This window comes from Macaca nemestrina, chromosome 10 (genome assembly GCF_043159975.1).
Source record: "Macaca nemestrina isolate mMacNem1 chromosome 10, mMacNem.hap1, whole genome shotgun sequence".
Taxonomy (NCBI): Eukaryota; Metazoa; Chordata; class Mammalia; order Primates; family Cercopithecidae; genus Macaca; species Macaca nemestrina.
The window spans coordinates 33,314,015-33,340,204 of NC_092134.1; the positions used below are offsets into that span (position 1 = coordinate 33,314,015).

The window sequence follows — 26,190 nt, forward strand, 5'->3', positions numbered from 1 at the left end:
ATGCTTCTATTATAATTAATTTTTGTATAATGGGGAACTGAGTTCGTATAGGTAATTGAAATCTGTAGGCCCTGAATCTTATTTTAGTTATAAATATCTTCTCTTACAAAATATTTATAAGTTCTAATAACATGCAGAAATTTAAAAAATGTATGAGAGTTAATTTGCAGTATTTTCCCGTTTCTTTTCCATTTTTTGCCTGAGGTATTCCAAGCAACCTAGTGTTTTAATCAGTTTTAACTGAAACTTGGCTCCTGCCAAAAGATACCACTGCCCTTGCAGCTTTTTCTAGCGGAGATATCTCATCATTGATGCATTTCGTTCATGGTTGAAACCTCAGCCATTCTCTTGCTCTTATTCTGTTCATATGGATACCATCTCCCATAGGTTTTATTTTAGACATAACAATTTGAATTTTCTCACCCTCTTTCTATCTACCACTATATCTCCATTTGTTCAGATTTCTTTGTTTCTCCCCTGGTCTGTAAAACAGACAGTTAACCTAACTCTCTCACTCTGTTTACCTTCCACCTGTTACAAGAGCTCTTATTCTAAAACACTGACTGATCATGTGAGGAACATACTTATCTTTCTGAAAGCCATTTAGTTCCAAGTTGCTGCAGAATACAATCCAAGTTTTTCAACATATTGTGAGGTTCTTCATAATCTGGAGCAAACCTATCTTTCTTCCCTTGTAGTTTATTGTCTTTTCTTTTCCTTAAAGAAATTCATGATAATTTCAACATTCAGACAATTCAGAGAATGAATAATGTATTTTTGCATGTATTTTTCTATGTTATTGCAAATATTTCTCATCTATACAATGGAAATAATAATAGTATCTTTCTTATTGTCATGTGGCTATAAATGAGCTAATGCATGTAAAGCATTTGGAATGCTCCAGACATACACAATATTCTGCAATTTACTTTTTTCACTTTATATGTTTTGGCTGACTTTCAAAGTCAATGCATTCAGATCAGAGTTATTTATTTTAATAGTCGCATAACATTTCATAGTGTGAATGAATCCTAATTAATTTTTCCTTTTTTGCCCCATTCTCAGCTATTGGACTAGTTAATTTTTAATTTTTTTTGCTGGGCATTTTAGATGGAGTCTCACTCTACCACCCAGGCTGGAGTAGAGTGGCCCAATTTCAGCTCACTGCAACCTCTGCCTCCTGGGTTCAAGCGATTCTCATGCCTCAGCCTCTTGAGTAGCTGGGATTACAGGCAAACACCACCATGCCTGGCTAATTTTTGTATTTTGAGTAGAGATGGGGTTTCGCCATGTTGGCCAGGCTGGTTTTGAACTCCTGACCTCAAGTAATCCACCTGTCCCAGTCTCCCAAAGTGCTGGGATTACAAGTGCCCACTGCTACCCCTGGCTAATTTTTGGTATTTTAGTAGAGACAGAATTTCACCATGTTGGATAGGCTGGTCTTGATCTCCTGACCTCAGGTGATCTGCTTGCCTCAGCCACCCAAAGTGCTGAGATCACAGGCGTGAGCCACCATGCCAGACCCTTTCTCTTTTATGCTATTAAAATTCTATAGTGGATATTTTTGTGTCTGTAGTCTTCATATGAATATTTTTATTTCATAGATATCGATCCTGAAAAGTAGAGTTATTGGGTCTAGGAGTATTCATGTTTGAAATTTTATTATATAGTGCCATGTTACTTTCCAAGAATGTTGTAGCAATTTATACTTCAATGAATATTCTGTGAGAGTGACTGTTTCTTCACATATTTGCCTCCATTGTTTGTTATCGATGATTTCTTCAAAAATTTGTGCTCATCTGATGGTAGAAAAGTAGGCAGCCACTGTTTTATTTTGCTCTTTGCTAGCCACAGTGAGGTTAATTATATTTTCAAATATTTATTAGCTATTCACATTTCCTTTTCTGTGAATTGCCTATTAATATCCCATTTTTCCATTTTGTTGTGAGATTTTTATTTTATGCATAATATCCATTTATCTGTCACATATATTGAGCCATTGTATAAAACTAAGAAGAATTGCATCCTCTCTAGGAGCCCTGGCTATTCTGTTGGTAGACTTTCTCAACCCAGGGAGGTTGACATAAGCTTAAAAAAAAAAAAAACAAAAAACCTGATCAGTAGGAGCTCAAGCCATATGCTGTTGGGGCTGTATAAGACACTAATGCTGTGGGTCTCGTATAAGAAGGCTAGAGAGAAAGATGAGTACCAAGCTTTGGAGGCAAGCAGTGCGAGAAATCTAGCTGACTAGTTATTCTCTTTGCTAGAGAATAACTATTCTAAGTGGCATTATATATCAAAATCCATAATTTTTACTTTTTACTACTCTCTGTGATAAATATTTTTATAGCTAAGTATTTGTACAAACTATTAATTACTTTCTTAAAATAATTCCGCAAGGAGAATTTCTAGGTAACAAGTTTGCACACTATGAAAGTTTTTAAATACGTATTGTCAAGTTGCCTTCCAGAAAAATTGTACCAATTTACATTTTCACCACCAGCTTATTATAAGCTCTGCATCCTAACCATTACTGAATATTACTGACATTTTTTCCAGTTTGATAAAGAAATATTTAATGGTATGGGTGTTTTTTTGCTTTCTTTGATTGCCAATGAGGTGGACATTTTTCATATATGTATTCAACATTTTTATATTTCATTTAACAAATATTTACTGGGAACCTACAATATTCCAGTCACTGTTTTAAGACCCAAAGATAGTGTGGTGGAGCTTTCATTCTAGTGGGGAGACAGACAGCATATAAATAAATAATATAATGCCAGATGGTGATAAGTCCCATAACTGAGAGGAAAGAGAATGATGATAGGGTGCTATTTTTGACTGAATAATTAGGGAGAGAGTTTCTGAAGACGTGACATTTGAGCAGGACGATTGAGCCACATGATTGAGGAAAAAACTTTCTAGGCAGAGAGAATTTCAAATGCGACAGTCATAAGGTGCAAGCATACTTATGTTTTTAAGGAGGCCTGTGTGGTTGGAACAGGGTGTGTGAGAAAAAGAGGTTAGGAATGAGGTTTGAGAAGTCAAGGACAAATCATGTGTATGAAATTTTGCTAAATGGTGTGGGGTAGGGAATTGAAAATATTTTTTCCTGCCCAGTAATTAAAACATATTTCCTGGGACTATTTATTGAATGATGTTTTCCTTTTTTTTTTTTCTTTTTTGCCTCTTTCAGATGTCAACTTTATTCCTATATGTATGACTGGCTTGTTTCTAGGGCTTCTCTTATATTCATTGATCTCTCTATTCTGGTGCTAGACCAAAATTTTTTGGTATTGTTTTATGATACGCTTTCATAATTGGTAGTATATAGATCCCATTAGTACTTCTTGTTTCACAATTTCTTTTTCCTGTAAATTCTTCTAGATCAAATTTAGAACTTTTAGTTGAGTTTTCCCTAAAATACTCCATAGAGATTTTTGTTGGAGTTGTCTTAAACAGATGTATTAATTTAGGGAGTTAAAGATTTTTGTATTGTAACATTTATTTTATAAGAACAAGAAGAAGATTGATAACAAACAATTATTAGATGTTTTCTGTGCTGTAGGCACTATGGTCACTGCTTGTATTGTAATTTATCTGTATATATTTTTCTCTAATAGATTTTCAGCGCTTTGGAGGAAGAGATGATATTTTATTCATTTTTTTGGTCGATTCTTGGACTTGTATTTTCTTGGTCATAGTAAGAGCTTGGAGAGTGTAGGTTGATAACTGAAGGTTGCAGATTGAAGTAGGAGTAACAGGTATGAATAATTTCTCTTCATTCTAGGTTTCCTGGGTAGTGAAGAGTTGTTAGTGTAACTAGAGTTGAAAGAGGAAAATAAATTAAGAGAATAGCCCTGGATGGATGTTTTAGGAATTTGTTTAGTTGAAATTTAAAAGACCATATTGGACTCACTTCAGTTATTTCTTTGTCTTTTTTTTTTTTTTTTTTTTTTTTTTAATTTTTGTCAAAGCTATCCAGGTACTTTTTTTTTTTGAGACAGAATCTTACTCTGTTGCCCAGGCTGGAGTGCACTGGCATGATCTAGCCTCACTGCAACCTCTGCCTCCCAGGCTCAAGCATTTCTCTTGCCTCAGCCTCCCGAGTAGCTGGGACTACAGGCATGCACCACCATGCTTGGCTAATTATTGTATTTTTAGTGGAAACAAGGCTTCACCATGTCGGCCAGGCTCATCTCAAACTCCTGACCTTAGGTGATCCACCGACCTTGGTCTCCCAAAGTGTTGGGATTACAGGCGTGAGCCACCGTGACTGGCCCATGTATATTTTATTTTGTAAATTAATGTCCTAAAGTTCTGATAATTTTTAAAATGATATCTTTCATTGTTTTCATTCTGCTGTTTTCTGTGTTTTGATTTTAAGAACCTCTATTTTTCAATATTGGAACTGCTAAATGAGTATCCTACTTTTCTTATGATTTCCCTTCTATTTGTCTGTATCTTTGCCTTTTTTTTTCTAAGTATCTGAGATATTTCATGAGCTTTATTTTTTACTTTTTATTTGTTTTTGAGACAGAGTCTCGTTCTGTCACCCAGGCTGGAGTGCAGTGGTGTGATCTTGACTCACTTCAACCTCTGTCTCCCGGGTTCAGTCGATTGTCCTGCCTCACCCTCCCAAGTAGCTGGGACTGCAGGCATGTACCACCACACCTGGCTAATTTTTGTATTTTTGGTAGAGATGGAGTTTCACTATGTTGACCAGGGTTGTCTCGAACCCTGATCCCAGGCATCTGCCCACCTCAGCCTTTCAAAGTGCTAGGATTACAGGCGTGAGCCACCGTGCCTGGCCTTATCAGCTTGATTTTTAATTCTTCTACTGATTTTATCTCTGATTTTCTTTTTTATTTCATTGTTCTTACATTCATTATCTTTTCTGATACTGAGATGGTATTAATGATAACTATTTTTGAAATTTCTTCTCCATGCATAGTCCAAATTTTCTCTAGGTTTCTTTTTTTCTATAGTTTGTTCCTAATTTTTTGTTTTCGCTTCTTTAATAGTAAAGGCTTTCCTCAAGTGATTGGACGTCTTTGGTTATTTGTTCATATTTGAGAGTGGAAGTTTTCAAAAACTCATGGGAAGCTCTGAGTTCATAGTGTTAGGACTTGTTGGTTGTAAGCCTTTCAGTGGTGTGCTGGATTGGCTTGTGTCTGCTTGTGAAATGCAGTTGTTAGCATCTCTTCCTATTGCTGAGTTAAGTTGAAGTATTTACATCACAGAAGTTGATGAAGGCTACAAATCAGGGGTCTAGTCCAGAGATCATGCATTTTATCTGTGCCCAAGGATGTCTCCCTTTCTGCTGGGGTGATTGAAGGGCAGCCACTCTGCTGTTCTGAGAATCAAAGGGCAGCCACTCTGCTGTTCTGAGAATCTAATTGATTTAGATTTTCAACCAATGCTGTAGTATTTAATTCCTTTTTTTTTCTGAGTATTTAATTCTTTTTATTTCCATTGTATGGATGTATCACAATTTGTCTGTTTACCAGCTAATGGACATTTGGATTGTCTCTGTTTTAGGCTATTACCTATAGAGCTGTTATTAATATTAAATGTACAAATCTTTATATGGACATGTACTTTCATTTCTCTTGACTAAATACCTAGAATGGAATGATTGGATTATATGGTATTTGTATGTTATTTGTGTGGTGTGATTTGATGGTATGTATGGTATTTGTACATAACTTTTTAAGAAACTGCCAAATTGTTTCACTAAGTGGTTGTACTATTTTATGTGCCTATTAGCAGTGTGTGGGTGAACTCTGGTTGATCTACATCCTTGTCAATATAGGTTTATGATGTCTTTTTAAACATAACAATTCTGATAGTTATATAGTAGCATCTCATTGTGGTATTTTAAAAAATAAATTCTATCGTGTATATTTGTGGTATACACATGTTATGGGATACATATAGATAGCAAAAAAAAAAAGTTTACTACAGTGAAACAAATGAAAATATCCATCTCTCACAGAGTTACCCTTTATTTTTTGTTTTTGTGGCAAGAGCAGCTAAAATCTACTCATGTAGCTGAAATCCCGTATATAGTACAATTTTAGTACCTGTAGTCTTCACGTTGTACTTTAGAACTCTACAGTTGTTCATCCTACATATCTGCTACTTTGTATCCTTTGACATTTATTTCTCCCGTTCTACTCCCCCTACCAATCTTTTGTTCTCTATCTCTGTATATTTGATTTTTTTTTTCAGATTTCATATATTTTCAGGCAATATTTTTCTTTTTATGTCTGGCTTATTTCACTTAGCATAATGTCTTCCAGGGTCATCCATGTCATAGAAAATGGTTAGATATAATTCTTTTTTAGGGCTGAATAATATTTTGTTGTATATATATATCCCTTAAATTTGGAATCTGGAAGTGTGATGCCTCCAATTTTTTTTTCTTTCTTTTTTTTGTTGGGGGTGGGGTGGTGGCAAGGTCTTGCTCTGTTGCCCAGGCTGGAGTGCAGTGGCATGATTGTGGTTCACTGCAGCCTCGACCTCCCAGGCTGAAGCAGCCCTCCTGCCTCAGCCTCCTGAGTATCTGGGACCACAAGTGTGCACCACCACAACTGACTAATTTTTTTAATTCTTTATTTTTAGCAGACATGGAGTCTCACTATGTTGCCAAGGCTGGTCTCAAAGTAGTGAGCTTAAGTGAACCTCCCTCCTCAGCCTCCCAGAGTGCTGGGATTATAGGCATGAGCCACTGAGCCTGGCCTACAACTTTGTTTTTCTTTCTCAGAATTGTTTTGGCTATTTGGGGTCTCTTATGGTTTCATATGAATTTTAGAAGTTTTTTTCAGTTTCTTAAAGAATGCCATTGGGATTTTGATAGGAATTGCATTTAACCTATATAAGTAAGTCAGATACTTAAAATTTAACGTCTGCAAACTAGGAGTCATTGTTTTCTCTGCATCCTTCGTTGTCCTCCCTGCAGAAGATTTTGCTCTTTTTTTCATTTCACATCTTAGTTAATATTGTAATTTTTTCTAGTCATGTAAGCCTAAAGTCTGAGTCATCTCTAGACTACTGCTTCCAGTTTCCCACCTTCTTCCAATTGATCCATGTGTTTTATTAATTCTTCTTTTAATTAACTGTCAAATAAGCACATTCTATTCATTTTCATTGAGCCACCTTAGTTTAACGCTGCCACGACCCCTTGTTTGGAATAGCCATTCATCCTCTTTTCAGAGATGCCTGTGTGCTCTCTGGTACCTCGATTATCTTACTACTTTGTAATTATTAGTTTGTGTGTCTATCTTTTCCATTACACTATGTTCTTGTAAAGAAGGACCTTGAGTTATGATTTTGTGCTCCCAGTGCCTAGCTCAATATGTGACATACAATTGGTGTACAGTAAATGTTTTGTGAATGTGTGAACTAGTTTATCATTAGATATTATCTTTGATAGTTTTGATATCACTGTGACCATCAGATAAAGCAATTTTTTTTGTTCTATTTTCGGAAAAGTGTCTTTCAGTGCCTTATTTTCCAAAAGTTAAAAAGAGTTTCCTTAATTGTAGTTATCAAAAAAAAAAAGACTCTTTTATATAATTACATGTTATCTCCAGAATATATTGCATAGTAAAATCAATGATGACTGCAAAATTGTTAGGATCTTCTCATGGTTTACAACAGTCCAAATCTTCCATTTTATTTTCAAGTGTGAAATATTGATTACATTTTCTTGGTTGCAATAGAACAGCAAAAAGACTTTATATTCTTCCCACAATGCAAAAATATCTTATAACTTATATAAATCGCTGCCACCTCAGAAGGAGTGTGTTAACAGGCATGAGGCAGGTCTCATAAATCTTTATTCTTCGGAATGGAATATAGTAGCTGAATGTTAGTTGCCTCTAATATTTAAGTAATGATAGAAAGTAATAGGGAATTTTTGGATCCAGACTTCAATGCACGACCATGGACACACATTTGTTAATAATTTCTGAAGATATTAATAGTTGCATTCTCTATTAGTTTCCGTTTATCAAGTAAATGAAGTTGATGTTCTGAGGGGAATTCATGGAAAATGGCAATCATTTTCCACATGGCTAAAATTTTCATCTGCAACTTGCTGCTGGCTGTGGGGCTACCAGGCTTCTTTTTGTTTTTCAAGGCAAGATCCTGCTTCACTGTTAACTCTGCGCTTGTGCTTTATTTGCAGCATCTGGCGAGGCCCCAATGTGAACTGCACAGACAGTTCGGGTTACACTGCTTTACACCATGCAGCCTTAAATGGACATAAGTAAGTGCCACTTATTTGGATGGAATCGTGTGTATTTAGTTACATGTGATGAAGTTAATTATGTGTGACGATACCTTTCTCATGTTTCCATGAGTCCAATGGGCTTAGATGAATTTGGAAAGGGATCAGGTGACAATACTGACAAGTCAGACTTGGTAGAAATGTTGCTGAGTATAATTGTGTGCAGAGTGTAAGCTGAAAGAAATGCTGTAAAATACTCAACTGTCACACTGGGAGAATGGAAACATTGATAGGACCATGCCAGTCATGTGTAGCTTTGGGGAGAGAATGGGACAAAACCACTTGATAACACCCCTCTACCTTTTTTGGTGTCTCCTTGTATTCACCCAACATGGGAGTTTACTAGGAGTGCAATCTTAGCAGACTCCCACTATTCTGAGCCTTAGTCACTTATATGAACCACTTCAAAATCCTTATTTAGCTAAAATGTTTTATCTTTGTCATTCACGATTATCTTTCTAGTTTTAGATTTCGCAACCCTAAATTTTTTTAATGTGTAAAACTATGTTTCAAATAATGTAATACTATACATTATGGAGAGTGAAAGAATGTGTAGTCATAACAACCTCTATTTCCAGTATTTTAGCTAGGTATCCTAATGGTTTAGTGACAGAGTTAAAGTGTGATGAGTCCTCCAAACGATTCATATGTTCTGTCCTCCCCTACAGAAGAAAAATGACCCTATTCTCTATCTCCCCCTCGTCTCTGTTTTCCCTTTGTGTGAATGACCAAGTTAGTTTTCCCAGATCTGTATCATTTCATTTCATGGTGTTTTTTTTTTTTTTTTGAGACAGAGTCTCACTCCGTTGCCCAGGCTGCAGTGCAGTGTCATGATCTTGGCTCACTGCAACCTCCGCCTCCTGGGTTCAAGTGATTCTCCTGCCTCAACCTCCTGAGTAGCTGGGATTACCCACCACCACACCTGGCCAATTTTTGTATTTTTAGTAGATATGGGGTTTTACCGTGTTGGTCAGGCTGGTCTAGAACTCCTGACCTCGTGATCCACCTGCCTTGGCCTCCCAAAGTGACGGTTGTGAGCTATCGTGCTTGCCTCACTTTAGTTTTTAGATGTGGTAATTACTGCTTTAAAAATACTAGTTACAATCTGCAGATTCCGTACTATTCCTATCAAATTACTAATGTCACTTTTCACAGAACTAGGAAGAAACTATTCTAAAATTCATTTTGAATTAAAAAAAGAGCTCAAATGCCAAAGCAATCCTAAGCAAAAAGAACAAAGCCAGAGGCATCATGATAGCAGATTTCAAACTATTCCATAAGGCTACAGTAACTAAAACAGCATGGTAGTGGGATGAAAACAGATACATAGACCAATGAACAGGTTAGAGAACCCAGAAATAAAACCGTATACCTATAGCCATCTGGTCTTCAACAAAATCGATAAAAAATAAGCAATGGAGAAAGGACTCCCTTTTCAATAAATAGTGCTAGGATAACTGGCTAACCATATGCAGAAGAATGGAACTGAACCCTTGCCTTTCACCATATACAAAAATTAACTCAAGGTGGATTAAAGATTTAAAGGTAAGATCTCAAACTTAAGAATCTTAGAGGAAAACCTTGGAAACACCATTCTGGATATAGGACTGGACAAAGATTTCATGATAGAGACTTCAAAAGCAATTGCAACAAAAAAAAATTTGAAGCCAGGTGTGGTGGCTCACGCCTGTAATCCCAGCATTTTGGGAGGCCGAAGCAGGCGGATAGCTTGAGGCCAGAAGTTCGAGACCAGCCTTACCATCGTGGCAAAACCCTGTCTCTATTAAAATTACAAAAATTAGCTGGGCTTGGTGGTATGTGCCTGTAGTCCCACCTACTCGGGAGGCTGAGACAGGATAATTGCTTGAACCCTGGAGGCAGAGGTTGCAGTGAGCAGAGATCGCACCACTGCACTCCAGCCTGGGTGACAGAGTGAGACTCTGTCTCAAAAATAAATAAATAAATAAATAAATAAATAAATAAGACGAGTAGGACCTAATTTCATTAAACTAAAGAGCTGCACAGCAAGAGAAACTATCAACAGGGTAAACAAACTGTAGAATGGGAGAAAATATTCATAAACTATGCATCTACCAAAGGCTGAATATTCAGGATCTATAAGGAATTTAAAAAATTCAACAAGCAAAAACCAAATAATCCCATTAAAAAGTACTCAGAAGACATGGACACTTCTTACAAGAACATATACACGTGGCCAACAAGTGTATGAAAAAAATGCTCAACATCACTAATTGCCAGAGAAATGCAAATCAGAACCACAGAGAAACGATTTCATACCAGTCAGAATAGCTATTATTAAAAAGTCAAAAAATGACAAGTGTTGGCATCTTTTGTAGAGTAAAGAGAGTGCTTATTTACTGTTGGTGGGAATGTAAAACTTAGTTCAGTCTCTGGAAAGCAGTTTGGAGATTTCTTAAAGAACTTAAAACAGAACTACCATTCAACCCAGCATTCCCATTACAGGGTATAAATCCAAAAGAAAATAAATTGTTCTATCACAAAGACACATGCACCTGCATGCTCATTGCAGCACTATTCACAATAGCAAAGACATGGAATCAATTGAAGTACCCATCAGTGGTGGATTAGATAAAGAAAATGCAGTACATATGCACCATGGAATACTGTGCAGCCATGAAAAGAATGAAATTGTATCCTTTGCAACAACATGGATGCAGCTGGAAGCTATTACTCTAAGTGAATTAATGGAGGAACAGGAAATCAAATACTACATGTTCTCACTTACAAGTGGGAATGTAACACTGGCTACTTGTGGACATGAAGATGGCAATGATAGAAACTGGAGAGCATTAGAGGGGGTAGGGAGGGTTGAAAAACTATTGGGTACTATCCTCAGTATCAGGGTGATGGGATAAATTGTATCCCAAACCTCAGCATCATACAATATACCCAGGTATCCCCTGAATCTAAAATAAAAGTTGCACATATCTAAAATAAAAGTTGAAATTATTTTTTAAAAAGTAAATGCTAGTTACTTTTTGTTTTTTCACCTAACATTTCTCTTTTTCTGTGAATGGAGATTCAAGGGTCTTCTTCATACTTAATCTTAGGCTTGGTGGTCATAAAGCTCTTACTGCAAGAAATTTATTTTTTTGGCATTATTGATCACAATGACATTTTCCTCTTAAAATGTATAAATTTAATGCTATCAGTCTGTTTAGAGAATCACCTGAGTTACACAAACTATTATAAACTTTATGTTTCATTATTTAAATTTTTAGTATTGGAATTCCCAAATTATATTTATTTTTATTCAGTTCCTAGTCTATATTGTCTTATATCATCTCATTTAGAACTATTTTGCCAGATCTTTTTTTTCTGTTCCTTTATAGAATGGAAAGTATGTCCAGATATCTAAATATTTTAATGGAGGATATTGTTATTTATTCTTTTTTTACCTGAGTCATCAGGAACAAAGACAAATCAGCTCAAGTAATATAATCCTGATGGCTTCTTGGCTATCTGAATTATGGATTCAGGCCACTATCAAATTTTTTAGTTCCAATTGGGAAGATAAATTCTATTACATCTAATGGGCAGGATGTATCGGGCCTGACCTTTCATTTGAGGCATACTGCTTTTCTTGTTCTTCTCAGATTGGCATTGTAAGTAAGCACTTCTCAAAATAATATTGTCCCAAAATGGATTAGCATTCATATCCCTCCTGGATTTTCAGTGAAGTATTTAATAAATACTGATTTATACGTGATAGTCTATGAAGTTCTAACTGTTGAGATATGTTTTTTTCTGTGACCCATGACATAAGTTTTGTTTTTTTTTTGGCAATTTAGAAAGTGAAGATAATTTAAGCAAATTGAATAGCAATCATTAAGAGTCTCACAAACAGATAACTTGATTAGGTATCTTTTAAGATCCCTTTAATTACAGATAGTCTATGGGAATTATATATCTGTGCTTTTATCTGAAAGGTCTCATTTATCTTTTCTTTTTAGTTCTAGTAAGATTTCACTTGGTGTCATCCTATAGGCATTGGAAAAAGCAGGAAAATTCTAACCCCATCTCCCCAACTCTGCTAGTTGTGTGATCTTGAACCATTTATGTAACATCTCTAGGCCTCAGTTCAATAGCTTGAATAGATTGGCTCGATGTTCTCCATTGTTCCTTACAATTATAACATTGAATGATACACTGTGTTGGTATTATTTATGGCTCAGTTATGTACTGTGATGCTACAGTTCTGAAATTGGGATTTTCATATACAGTATATGTTTCCTGATTTTGCATGTTTAAATTATCTATGAACTTGTGCAATTAGAGATCACTTATTCTACCTGACACCTCTCACCTCCCTCATTTTATAGATGGAGAAATAATGCCCATTTAGATAAGTGACTTAATGGCCACGTAGATATTAAAGTGGGGTTGTGTCTAGAGCTTAAGTGTTCTGGTTCTGAGTCTATGCTTTTACCAGTTCTCTGCATTATCTCCCCTTTGTTGTTAAACTCTCCCTGGCTCTTCTCTGTCACATTATATATTTCTGGCCTGCCTCCCATAATCATTTGTCATATGTTTACATGGAATGCTAATTTTAATATTGGTTTAAAAGATATTTGAAGGAGAAAATAGTGTCACAGAATGTATCTCAGAACCAGAGAAGAAGGGTGTTTCTTTTATTTGCGTTCTCACTTAGCAGAGGTAAGTGACAATGATTATATTGTATTCTTCCCAAGCAAGCCTTAGCAGTCTGCACAGAAACACATCATTTCCACGTTTGTTGCTATTGTTGTATCCATCTGCTATAGACTGTTTCCATAAACATGATTGGTAGGCTAAAGTTCATAGAATCATAGAGCCAGCATAATGTTTCAGGGTCATATAGTTTATTCTTTTGCTTTGAGCACAAACTCTCCCCCTACCCCCAACATATAATCTAAAGCCTTCATACTGAAAATTAAACCAGTTTTTCTGATTTTGTACATTTTCATTGGGAGCCATTGTTTATCAATGCTAGTTAATCCACAAACGAAGCAGCATTTTGTACCTGAAATGCATTATTTCATATTGAGCAATTAATCTTCAATTAGTCAGATCAGAACACAATGGAAAATGCACACTACTGGTGATTTCCTGGGTTATTTGTAATTACAGATTGGAAAATTATTACCATCAAATAATAGGAAAAAAAACATGGTTAATAGAACAAAATTTACTGCAAGTATTATAAATTATTTCCATAGATAGGGTAGAGACCTATTTCTTTGTATCTCTTTCTCTTTTTAAAATATGGAGGAGTCATCATCACATGTATTTCTAGTACAAATTCAAATCCCTTAATTCTATTCTGAAAAGCAATTGGCTGGCCAGACTACCTGCCTGCCTGCCTGCCTGCCTTCCTTCCCTGCCTCCCACGTCTTCTCATCCCTTTTTCCCTGTTCTCCTCTTCTTTCCCTAGTTCTCTCCTTCCTTTTTTCCTTTACTTTTCCTTTTTTTCTGACTTTTTTCCTCTCTTCATCCTTTATTTTTAGTAACAATCGTATCCCTGTGAGATTATACTAAACCTGTATATTCATATTTTAATTCAGTTTTTCTTCTCTACTTAACAGATAGTCCTTTATTTATTTTCTTAAGTTTAGTGTTATTAAACTATATTTGGTATATTGTGATACTTGTATGCTGTTTTGAAAAATATCAGCAAATCGTTATTGTATCTCTGAAATATATATATTGTTTTATATACACATAAAGTGTTTTCTATTCTTCTACCTTTTAAAGTATTTAATGCATGCTAGACCTCATTATCTGTAATCCAAATTGTGTATCAGATTGGATCTAGAATCCATATAATAAGCTATCTGTATTTTTGATTTGATCTTTCTTAGGTTTTCTAATAAAAGAGGCATACCTCCTCTAAAAATTGTATAATCTGGTCTCTGAAGTTGCTCTTTGAATAACTAGAAGCATCTTTAGTCAGCTTGATTTTTTTCCTGGATAAGGATACAGACTAGTTAAAATTTGCCTTTATTCACTCTGTAATCTAGAAATCTATGAGAGTGAATTCAATATGTAAAGAAACTTCAGTTAGAAAATGGGACGTATTGTCCTGAAATCTTTTGACCATCTTGAACACATCTGCAACTTGATTCCCATTAGAGAGAAGTAAAAGTGTCAAGAAAATCTGAAATCAAAAGGACCTTATTAAATCTGAGAGTTTCATTAGTTGTTAATTCTGCATCCATATGTAGATGATTTGCATTTATTTTGAAATTCTTTGGACTCAATCAACAAGCAAAAGAGGATGGTGTGAAATAAACTTCTTTGGTTATGATTTAATTACAGGGAATCTTGCCGTTGAGGCAAAGAAATTTGAAGGTTGACTCTTCCCAACTTATTTAATTTTGCTCAGAGCATATGCTGAGCTTACTGAAATACATTTTTTATTAATCAGATGTGTATTTATATCTTTCAGAAAATGGGTGTGAATTAAATGTACTAGCAAAAATCAGTGCTTCTAGAATTCCTGTTTTTACCTGAACTTACATGTATTAGCTTAAAGCTGCAAACTATTGCAGTTATTTACATTGGATGTTATTAAATTTAATTTGATGTTTTACTTTGTTCCTGGGAAATGGAAAGTATTATTCCATTTCCATTTCCATTTTCTAAAATATTTTTTTCTATGTTCTTGTCAATCACAATTACTTTAGGATTTTAGAGTATCTGTTATTTGTCAAATGCTGGATATCAGAAAATGCTACTTTACATTTAATACATAGGGATTATTTTGCTGCTTGCTATTCTACAGATACTGATTAGCAACATAACTTAATATTTCTTTTTTTCACAGTCCCAATAAATATATATTTTTTTAATTTTAATTTTTCAGTAAGTTATGGGGGTCCAGGTAGTATTTGGTTGCATTAGTAAATTTACTTGCACATGCATGTTTATAGCAGCAAAATTCACAACTGCAAAATCGTGGAACCAACCCAAATGCTCATCAATCAATGAGTGAATATTTCATGCCAGGTAACCAAGCACAGACCATGTGTTCATTTGTGGATTCCTTAGAATAAGCTGTGAGGCTCAACCTAAATAATTTTAAAAAGTACTGTGTAGAAGCTTTTAAGCTTGATGTAATCCCATTTGTCTATTTTTGCATTAGTTGCCTATGTTTTTGAGGTTTTACCCAAAAATTATTTGTCCAGACCAATGTCCTGAGGTGTTTTCCCAATATTTTCATCTCCTAGTTTCATAGTTTTAGGTCTTAGATGTAAATCTTTAATCCGTTTTCATTGAATTTTTGTGTTTGTTGAGACACAGAGATCTAGTTTCATTCTGCTGAATATGGTTATCCAGTTTTCCCAGCTTCAACAACCGACAGAATGGGGAAAAATTATTTGAAAACTATCTATCCAACAACAGATTAATAGCCAGAATGTATAAGGAACTAAAAAACTCAATAGCAAAAAAACAAATAATTTCATTAAAAATAGGCAAAGGATTATAGACATTTCTCAAAAGAAGACTTACAGATGACCAACAGGCATATGAAAAAATGTTCAACCTTACTATCATTGGGGAAATGCAAATTAAAATCACAGTATCATCTCACCTCAGTTAAAATGGTTTTTACTGAAAATACAAATATAATAGCTACTGGCAAGGATGCAGAGAAAGGGGAATGCAGATACACTGTTGATGGGAATGAAGTTAGTACAATGACAATGGAAGACAAGTATGGAGGTTCCTTAAAAAACTAAAAATAGAATTACTATATGATTTCACAATGTCCCTGCTGGGTACAGCTCCAAAAAAAAAAAAAAAAAAAAATCAGGGTATCAAAGCGATATCTGCATTCCCCAGTTTATTGCAGCACTGTTCCCAATAGCTAAGATGTGGAATCAGCCTGCTTATTAATGAGTGAATGGATAAAGTAAATATGGCACATATACACAATAGAATATTATTCAACTGTACAAAAGAATGAAATCCTGTCACTTGCAGCAACATGGATGGACGTGAGATCATTATGTTAAGTGAAATGAGGCAGGCACAGGAAGACAAACATCACATGCTCTCACTCATGTGTGGGAGCTGAAAAAAGGAGATCTCATGGAAGTAGAAAGTTAATTGGTGTTTATAGGAGGCTTTGAAGGGAAGGGGGGTGGGAGAAGAGATTTGATTAAAATACAAAAATATAGTTAGAAGGAATAATATCTAGTGTTTGATAGTAGACTGATTAAAGTTAACAATATTGTATAGTTCAAAATAGCTAGAAGAGAGAAATTGTGATGTTCCCAACACAAAGAAAAGATAAACGTTTGAGGCAATGGATACCCCAGTTATCCTGATTTAGTCATTATACATTGTATGCATATATCAAAATATTACATGCATCCCCCAAATATATACAACTATTATGTATCAATAAAAAATACTAAGTTGGTACTACACTATATTAACTACTCTTCTAATTTAGATATTATATCTGAAATTTAAATTGTTCTTAATGAGCCTGGATGAAAGTGGCCTATTTAGTTCATATTACTTTTGATACGTATGGATATATCATAAGAATGATTAATCATAATTTGTTGATTAATACTTTATTCTACTTATAACTCAGTAAAACTGACAGGTACTTACTTGATCAGAGATACAACTTTGTTTCACAAATATGTTTTAACACTAGAAATCTGAGCTCAGCCAATTCGTTAGCTGATATCTTTGAATAAGATGTAGAGCTCAATTTAAACAAAAATTTGAAAATAAATTTAAATTTTAAAATAAGCACATTTAAATAAAAACAAAAATGAATAAATGGGACCTAATTAAACCAAAAAGCTGCACAGCAAAAGAAATAATCAGCAGAGTAAACAGACAACCCACAGAGTGGGAGAAAATATTTGCAAATTAGCGCTAGTATCCAGAATCTACAAACTGAAACAAATAAGCAAGAAGAAAACAAATAATCCCATCAAAAAGTAGGCAAAGGGGCTGAATAGACGTTTCTCAGAAGAAGATATGCAGACAGCCAACAAACATATGAAACAGTGCTCAACATCACTAATCATCAGGGAAATGAAAATTAAAACCACAATGAGCTACCACCTTACTCCTGCAAGAATGGCCATAATTAAAAAGTAAAAAAAAAAAAAAAGAAGTTGGTGGGAACTTTTACACTGCTGGTGGGACTGTAAATTAGCACAACCGCTATAGAAAACAGTATGGAGATTCCTTAAAGAAGTAAAAGAAGATCTATCATTAGATCCATCAGTCCCACTACTGGGTATCTACCCAAAGGAAAAGAAGTCATTATATGAAAAAGACACATGCACGCATGTGTATAGCAGCACAATTTGCATTTGCAAGGATATGGAACCAACCTAAGTGCCAATGAGTGGATAAATAAAATGTGGTATATATACACTATGGAACACTACTCAGCCATAAAAATAAGGAAATCATATCTTTTGTGGCAACTTGGATGGAACTGGAAGCCATTATTCTAAGTGAAGTAACTAGGGAATGGAAAACCAAATACCATACGTTCTTACTTATAGGTGGGAGCTAAGCTATGTGGATGCCAAAACATACAGAGTAATATAATGGACTGTGGGGACTGGTGGAGGGAGGTTTGGAGGAGAATGAAGGATAAAACACAACATGCTGGAAACAGTGTACACTACTCAGATGATGAGTGCACTAAAATCTCAGAATTTACCACTAAAGTCTTAACCATCCATGGAACCAAAAACTACCTGTGTCCTAAAAACTATTGAAATAAAAATAAAAATAAGCACATTTAACAAAATATTTATTTATTAAAATAAATACATTATTCAAAACTTAAAAATAATGTGTAGTTAGGATCTTAGTGTTTTCCAAAGGCAATTTTATAAACATACAGATTATTCTTTTCTGATTTAGATATTAGATGGTGGTAATACTAGAAGATACAAATGATTACTAAGTCAGTTTTTAAAATAGACATTTTTTCACTGTTGTCATAAATCTTCCTGATAAATAAAGAAGAGTGAATATATTATCACATATATTATTAGAAAATGTCAATAAAATTTGAGCCAAAGAACAAATGAAATTCTAAGTGATTGGAACAAGAGTAAAAGGAAATAGAATTGATTATCCCATCAATCTTTCTTTTTCTGTTTACCCCTTGAAAGGAAACGCTTTATAGGAGAAGAAGTTTCAGAATATATTTTTTATTTCCTTACGTATTAAGAAATGAAATTGCTCTCTTCTCACAGTTGTCTTTGACAGTAACTTGGAGAAGTCTGTTTTGTAGTAGGCTAAATTCTACGTTTTAGATCCCAGTATTTAATTTGACTAACTTCTTTTGGTATTATTTTCCCTTTTAAATGCTGAAATATTTTATTTAAAAAGGAATCACTGGAATTGTTTAACATTGCGACAATCTGCCTTGAGAACAACTTTTGATTGTATACATAATTTTACAATTATATCTATCTCTCATTTGATTCACACCATAACTCTTTGAAACTGGCACCAAGATGTAATCTCTAAATTCTATTTTCACAATATCTGAAAGAGAGACAGAGGTTACTTAATTTCCTCAAGATAACTAAGTTTGTAAATAGTAGAGAGTTGGGACTTCAGATCTTTTCTTACCTGCTTTTGTTATTCAGAGGTATTGAATTCTCATTACCTCATTGAAGTTATGTATTTATTTATGTCAGAATGGAAGACCCTATATAACAACCCTTGCTTGGCAGGGAAATGGGGAGAAGCATGTGAACTGGATAACCTTTAAGTTTCCTTCTGATTTTCTGATTCTCTTTTTCAAAGTGACTTGCTATAAGCATTTCATTTCACTTTTAAAGTATTTTGTTTTTACTTGGAACAAGTGCTAATATTGGTATAGTGCTTTACTATTTATTGAGTGAATTCTTTTTTATCTTATTTAATGCTATTACCAGTTTTGAGTAGACATTATTATTATAGTATCTCCTAAAGAAAAGAAAAATAAAATGAGAGTAAGTACAGTCATGTGTTGCTTAATGACAGGGATACTTTGTGAGAAATGTCTCATTATGCGATTTCATCATTGTGTGAACATCATAGAGTGCACTTACACTAACCTAAATGGTGTAGCCTGTAGCACACCTAGGCTACATGGTATGACCCATTGCTCCCGAGTTACATGCCTGCACAGCATGTTACTGTACTGAATACTGTGGGCAATTGTAACGCAATAGATATATAAAGTGTTTATGTATCTAAATATATCAAAACATAGAAAAGGTACAGTAAAAATGAGGTATGATAATCTTTTTGTACAACCATTATATATGCGGGTGGTCTGTTGTTGATCAAATTATCATTATGTGGTGTGTGATTATCATTTCTCCAGGATCACAGCCTAAGGTAGATTGCGTAGCTGGGACACAAATCCAAGTCTTCTAAATTCAGATCTTGTAAAATAATGCTGGTTTTTCAAAGAGAAATGTTAAAATCTATTTCTTAATTTCTCAGAAATTCAAGCCTGTAATCCCAGCACTTTGGGAGGCCGAGACGGGCGGATCACGAGGTCAGGAGATCGAGACCATCCTGGCTAACACGGTGAAACCCCGTCTCTATTAAGAAATACAAAAAAAAAAAACTAGCCGGGCGAGGTGGCGGGCGCCTGTAGTCCCAGCTACTCGGGAGGCTGAGGCTGGAGAATGGCGTGAACCCGGGAGGCGGAGCTTTCAGTGAGCTGAGATCCGGCCACTGCACTCCAGCCTGGGTGACAGAGCGAGACTCCGTCTCAAAAAAAAAAAAAAAAAAAAAAAAAAAAAAAAAAAAAAAAAAATTTCTCAGAAATTATATCATCAGACAATTTAGGACTCCTTGGAACTTTCTAAATATTTCTACAACATATTCTTGTATTTTCTTTTCCATCATGATTTCCTACATTTAGCAATTAAGTCAAATGTTGTGACTTTAGGACACATTCTGTACAGCATGTTTTACCATTTACCATAATTTTGTGTTATGTCATACCTGTTTTTCTTGTGAGCTATCAAAATTCTAACCTTGCTTCTATTCAAATTTCCTCCAAATTTTTTCATTTGTATTTGCATCTAGAGTCTGATTTTATGAAATATTTAAATGTAAATCTTTCTGTTATGTTCACTCTCCACATTAGTGATTTGTTGTATATAAGAAACAACTTTATTATATATTGTAATTACATATATATTTATATGTGTCTGACTAGCATTTCATTTAGTGAGTTAATAGAATTTGCTTCTTAAATGCATCCAAATGAAAATACAGTTTTGTTTGGAATTACTGCTTTTGATTGTTGATGCATATTTTGATATAATGTATGCTAACAATTATTAATTAATTCTAAGGTTGAGTAATGCAGTTCAGAATTTTTACTTTGAAAAGCTGGTGGGGATTAAGTTCACAATTTTTTAGGTAGAATATATTGATTATGTGTTGAAATTTCATTAATGGTGGAACTTGTCTTTTCAATGAGTTTCCCTTTTGAAATGTTTTTATGCTTGAAGAAGAAAGGTGAAGGAATACAGAAGTAGGAACAAGACATACTCAAAGTGTGTTGTGCGCCATCACTGAGAAGTTATTAAATTTTTTAAAATTATTTTTTAACCCTGGGCTAGTACTACAGTTAGCTTGTCAGGGTCCCTTACATACTGCACTTTCTTTCTCTTTTACATGCCCCTTAAATCTCTTATTCCAATTCTCTGTAGGAATGATGTGTAGATTTTATAAATGTCTCCTTGGTGTTATAACTTTTTTTTGGTAAACCTAGGAGTACGTTTGTAACTGCAACTTTTCCTTCAAGCTAAGTATCAGATATGGGCTATCTGGAAAGACCTCTTTAAAAAAAATGGGAGTTGGTATCCTCTTCATTTTACTTAACTCATCTAATTAATGAAATAAGTTAAATTTTGCCTATATGAATTCTATTAAGTAGTTTAATTGGTTAGTCAATACACGTGCTCTCTCTCTCTCTCTCTCTCTCTCTCTCTCTCTCTCTGTGTATGTGTGTGTGTGTGTGTGTGTGTGTGTGTGTGTGTGTGTGTGTGAGGCATGGGATGATGGCTTTCCAGGTAAGTAAAATAGCCAAATGTTGAGTATACAAAAACTTTGAAACCCAATTTTATGTCTTAGTACCTTCAGTGATTACTCTAAATTCCCAACCAGCATCTAGTATTGTTTTAAAATTATCTATTTAATGCAATTTGTCTTGCTCAGCCTATTTTTTGTTGTTGTTGTTTCCTTCTTAGGGACATAGTTCTCAAACTACTTCAGTATGAGGCATCAACAAATGTAGCAGACAATAAAGGATATTTTCCTATTCACCTGGCTGCCTGGAAAGGAGATGTGGAAATTGTGAAGATTCTTATTCATCATGGACCATCACATTCCAGGGTCAATGAACAGGTGCACTTGCCAAATGTTTGCTTATGATGTAATTTTTCTAGTTTTACAAAGGCAAAGCAATATTGAAAATGTGATTAATTTTATCTTTACCCTGCTCAAAGGCCTTTCCATTGCTGAATTTCCTAAAAGGAGAAATTTGAAAAATTCTTTGGTGTTTGGATATGATGTGCAGGGACTAAGTTGGGCATTTGTAAAGATACTTTGTTAATGGGAAAATCCTACATAAAGGAAGTAGTTGTAATATTTTTGCCTGTCTTATATAATCAGCCATTTTATAGCCATTGAATATTTAAAGATAGAACAGAATTCATGTTTGTACTGAGAATTAGAATGTTAATACAATTTTCAATGCTAAAACAATGATATGCCTATCATTTGCATAATGCTTTACCATTTACTTAGCACTTTCACAGTTAAGTACTCTGGTGAATCAAAATGTGAAATATAGTATATAAAGTTGCTTGTCACATATTAAGTTGAAATTTTTTGATATGTATATACACACACAAACACATAGGCCCAGAATAAGTTGAATAAAACACAGCAGCAGTATGATTCTGACAATGTATTTGTAAGTACACAATCTCTATATTACACATAATGGACATATTTTAAAAAGAATACCGTTGTTAGTATTCTAAACAGATAAGACCACAGATTCCAGATAGTAAAATATGGTCCCCTAATACAGTATGATAACAAACATCTTGAGCTCTGCATGCCCCCTACTGTTCCCATTTTGTAAAACTATATTTGAAAACCAGCAGGCAGTCCAACAATTGAATTACAATCACGGCATTAAGCTGCAGTTTGGCAGTTGTCCAATATCAATGCAAGTAGGTAACTTTAGGGCAAACATATCTAATAAAGCACAATTAGCATATTGTTCAAAGGGATGCAGACTTTGCCGGACTTTGAAATTCAGACTGAAGGATAAAAAGTAACAATCGCTGTAAACAGCAAAGGGAAGAAAAATACATATTTTTTCAATGAAAATATATATGCAGTTGTTGAAAGGATTAATCAGGAAAACATTTTATTAATTGGAAAAGTGTCTTATTAAAACTTATCACAATAAAAATTTCCATGTTTACAGGTTACAAAAATGCAGAATTTTTAATAAGAATGCACCCAGTCTTTAAAACATGACAGATATGGCTATCTTTATCATCATACCATGCTAAAAGGAAATTTCTGACAATGCTGTTCTCTTCCTCAGAAAACCAAAAGTTAGATCATTTATGAGATGAGCCATCTGGTGGTTATTCTTAAAATTGTCTGAATACTGCAAAGCAAACCTGAAATAATACAATGGAAAATCAATCCAAGGTTAAACAAGAAGATGTTAGTTTTTACAAACAAGATGATTTTAAATGACATGAAAATAAGAAATAGCATATAGTATTCATTTACATTTGAAAGTGAAAAGTTATTGTATGTTTTAAAGAGAAATGCTTACTTGTTTTTGGTAATGTTGAACAGATCAATTAAATTACAAAAAGTGTCTTTTTAAGGAGACTGTATTCGAAGTTCTTTGTCCACCTCTATTGCTTTGTGTTGTGGTTTCTATTGGCAACAAGTTGAAACTTTCTTATGATTTTTAATACCATAATTTCAGTATTTTTTTCTTTGAGATATATATATATATACTCTTTTATATATATATATATATATACTCTTTTATATATATATATATACTCTTTTAATACCGACCATAGTTTTCCCATTCTATGCCATTTCTCCTAAAATTTTTGATGTGGGATTTTTATTTTTATAGATAACTTTTAATTTTAGCTTTCGTTTTTCCTTCTGAATAGGACAGAGTCTTTTTGTTAATTGTAAACTTTTATGTATTTAAACAATAAAGAAAATAAATAAACATGGTAATTAACATTTGTTGAGACATAAGGTAAAGCGGGCACTGTTCTAAACACTTTCACCTGTAAAATATTATTTAATTAATTCTCATGATAATCCTTTGAATTGATAATATCACTCCCATTTTATAGTTGAGAAATCATGCTCTGTAAAACTAAACAACTTGTCGAAGGCCACATGTCACTGAGTGACTGAAACTGAGACTGGGACTCAGGACTCTGACTCCAGAGCCCTTTACACAATAGTACGTTGGTATTGTCATCCTAAATCCTATTGCTTAATGGATTGTTTACTGTATGACAGGCATTATGCAAAATACTTCATCCACGTTATCTTACTAAGCCCTAGATTGTTGTTGCTACTATATATATGGAGTTACAGCCTTAGAGAGATAGAGTAAATTGGCCATAACATCACAGCTACTAAGAAATGCAGCCAATATTTGAACGCAGGTTTTTCTGATCTAAAGCCTAAGCTTTCAACCAGTAATGCATTATGTTATGTTAAAACTATGCATTATAGTCAGGGCTTCATTCTGATTTCTGAAAGTTTTGGTTTCTAATACAGCTTTCTTTAAAAATAATTCTATTCTACATTTTAATATTTAAAGTTTACAAAGCCTTTTAAAAATATGTTGTCTCTTTTGGTTTATAAACTACATTATAAAGTTTATAGGGAAAATAATATTCTCATTATACAGATAAGATGAATTTGGAGAGATCAAGTAATTGACATGCTAACACTTCAACCTAGGTCTTGTTCACCTTTCTAAACAAAGTGGACTCCCCCTGGATTATGGTTTTTATAATTGCCACATCCTTCTTCTCTTTCATCATCTGATTATTTCCTGTTTGCTATTTAAATTTCCTTTAAATTGAAAATTTTCAGTTTCTTTAAATTTCATTCATATTTTCCTCCCTTTTACCTTCTCTTCCTCTTTTTGTTTCTTTAACGTTCGGGCAAAACCCAGAGGGGCCTTATCTCAAAAACTCATTGCCTTTGCCATTCACCAAAACTCGAATCCAACTCTTGTTAGATATTTTACTCTGAAGCAAGAGCTTTTGGTAAATGGCTTTTGTCAGCCAGTTTTGTTCTATCATCCATTATCTGGAAGGGTCCTAATTTTTCGGAGAATACCCATTTGGTAAAAAAGAAGGAATTAAAAACCTTTAAAGAATATTTTGTGTAGCCATACTAGCAATTATTAATCAGTGCCTCATCATAGCCTATTTATTTCAAATTAGATTTTTAGATCACTTGTGAGCATACACAAATACACAATCATGCTCTTGTAAAAGTACCACCATTGTGGCATCCGTTGAAGTGCCAATCCAAGTATGTGTTGATCATGGATAAAATCTGTGAACATTTTCTACTGAGTAGATCTTGAATGATTGAAATATTTTCCCTTGAGATCTGAACAGTGCTAATTAGTGTTATTAGAAAATTTTTCAATTTTGCGCTTGTAATTTCCTAGGCTTGGGGCTCTGGAACAGGAGAGAGGCCTTTGAGGAATCATTATTTCATAATTGGCCTTTCTCTTTTCTCAAAGAGATACTATATTTTGAAAAATAAGATTGAATCTGTTTCAGACCAAGGGGAAATTTGGGTTGGTCAGGAGGTATATATCTGTATCATATTTTCATGGTGTGAAGTAATAAGATTGGCTGTTTTATAATCTTGAGAAGAAAAACAGGTGAGAAGACCAGGGAGTCTAAACCTGTATGTGATCAATGTTTATGAAGAAGTAGATTATAGTAATACTTTCAAACCAAGAATGCCTTCTGACAAATAATGGAAGAAACAGTACCCTCAGCTGGATTCCCCATCTAACAGGTCCTAACTTTTCATTGATTATCTTTAAAGAGTAGATTTTCCCTCTGGGTTTAACCTTCAAATGTTCTCTCTTGATACTTATTTGCAAGGTAAAGTAGTAAGAAGGCCTTTTCTAGTGCTATTTTCCCTTTGTCACTCTACTCCTTTTTAAATTTTCAAATCTTCCTTCTAGACTCTCAACTAACTTACATTGTTCTATCATCCAGGGCAAGCTTGAGTTACTTTCTAGAACATTAAGATTTGTTTGGGTCTGAACCCTCTTTGTCCTTTTGTTTTAGTCAGAACATCTGTCTAAACAGCTACTTCCTATTCTTGGTTGGTGTTTTTCTGAGCAAAGTCTTGAGAAATTCTGCTTTCAGATCACTAATTCCCAGCTCTTCTTTGACAATATAGCAACACATGGCAGACAGCATGGTATAGTGGAAAGAGCATTGGTTTTGAATTTGTCAGATATAGATTGCAGAGTATCTTAATTCTACTTGGACATGTAATTTAACCTTTTTGTATTTTAGTTTCCTTGTCCATGAAGTAGATAATTTTAATATAAATTTTGGAGGATTGTTGTAAGAGTTAAATGAGACAATAGATAAAGTTTTTAGACACTTAACAAATAGTAGTAGTAATAGTTCTTATTTTGGAAGGTGGTATGTGTGATGGTTAAGAACACCAACTTTGGGTCTTGGCTACTTGTGTTCAAATCCCGGTCCTACCACTAAATGGCTGTATAACGGAAGGCC

At 34.2% G+C, this 26,190-nt stretch overlaps 1 protein-coding gene across 13 annotated transcripts in view; it reads left to right on the forward strand.

Moving 5' to 3' along the window:
* LOC105463367 (ankyrin repeat and sterile alpha motif domain containing 1B) overlaps positions 1-26,190 on the forward strand; it is a 1,291,052-nt gene that overhangs the window by 165,016 nt on the left and 1,099,846 nt on the right. For all 13 annotated transcript variants that reach the window (XM_071072455.1, XM_071072454.1, XM_071072448.1 and 10 more), the window contains exons 2-3: positions 8,198-8,278; positions 21,583-21,739. In XM_071072455.1, coding sequence (XP_070928556.1) covers positions 8,198-8,278; positions 21,583-21,739 — 238 coding nt within the window. The remainder of the gene's footprint in view (positions 1-8,197; positions 8,279-21,582; positions 21,740-26,190) is intronic.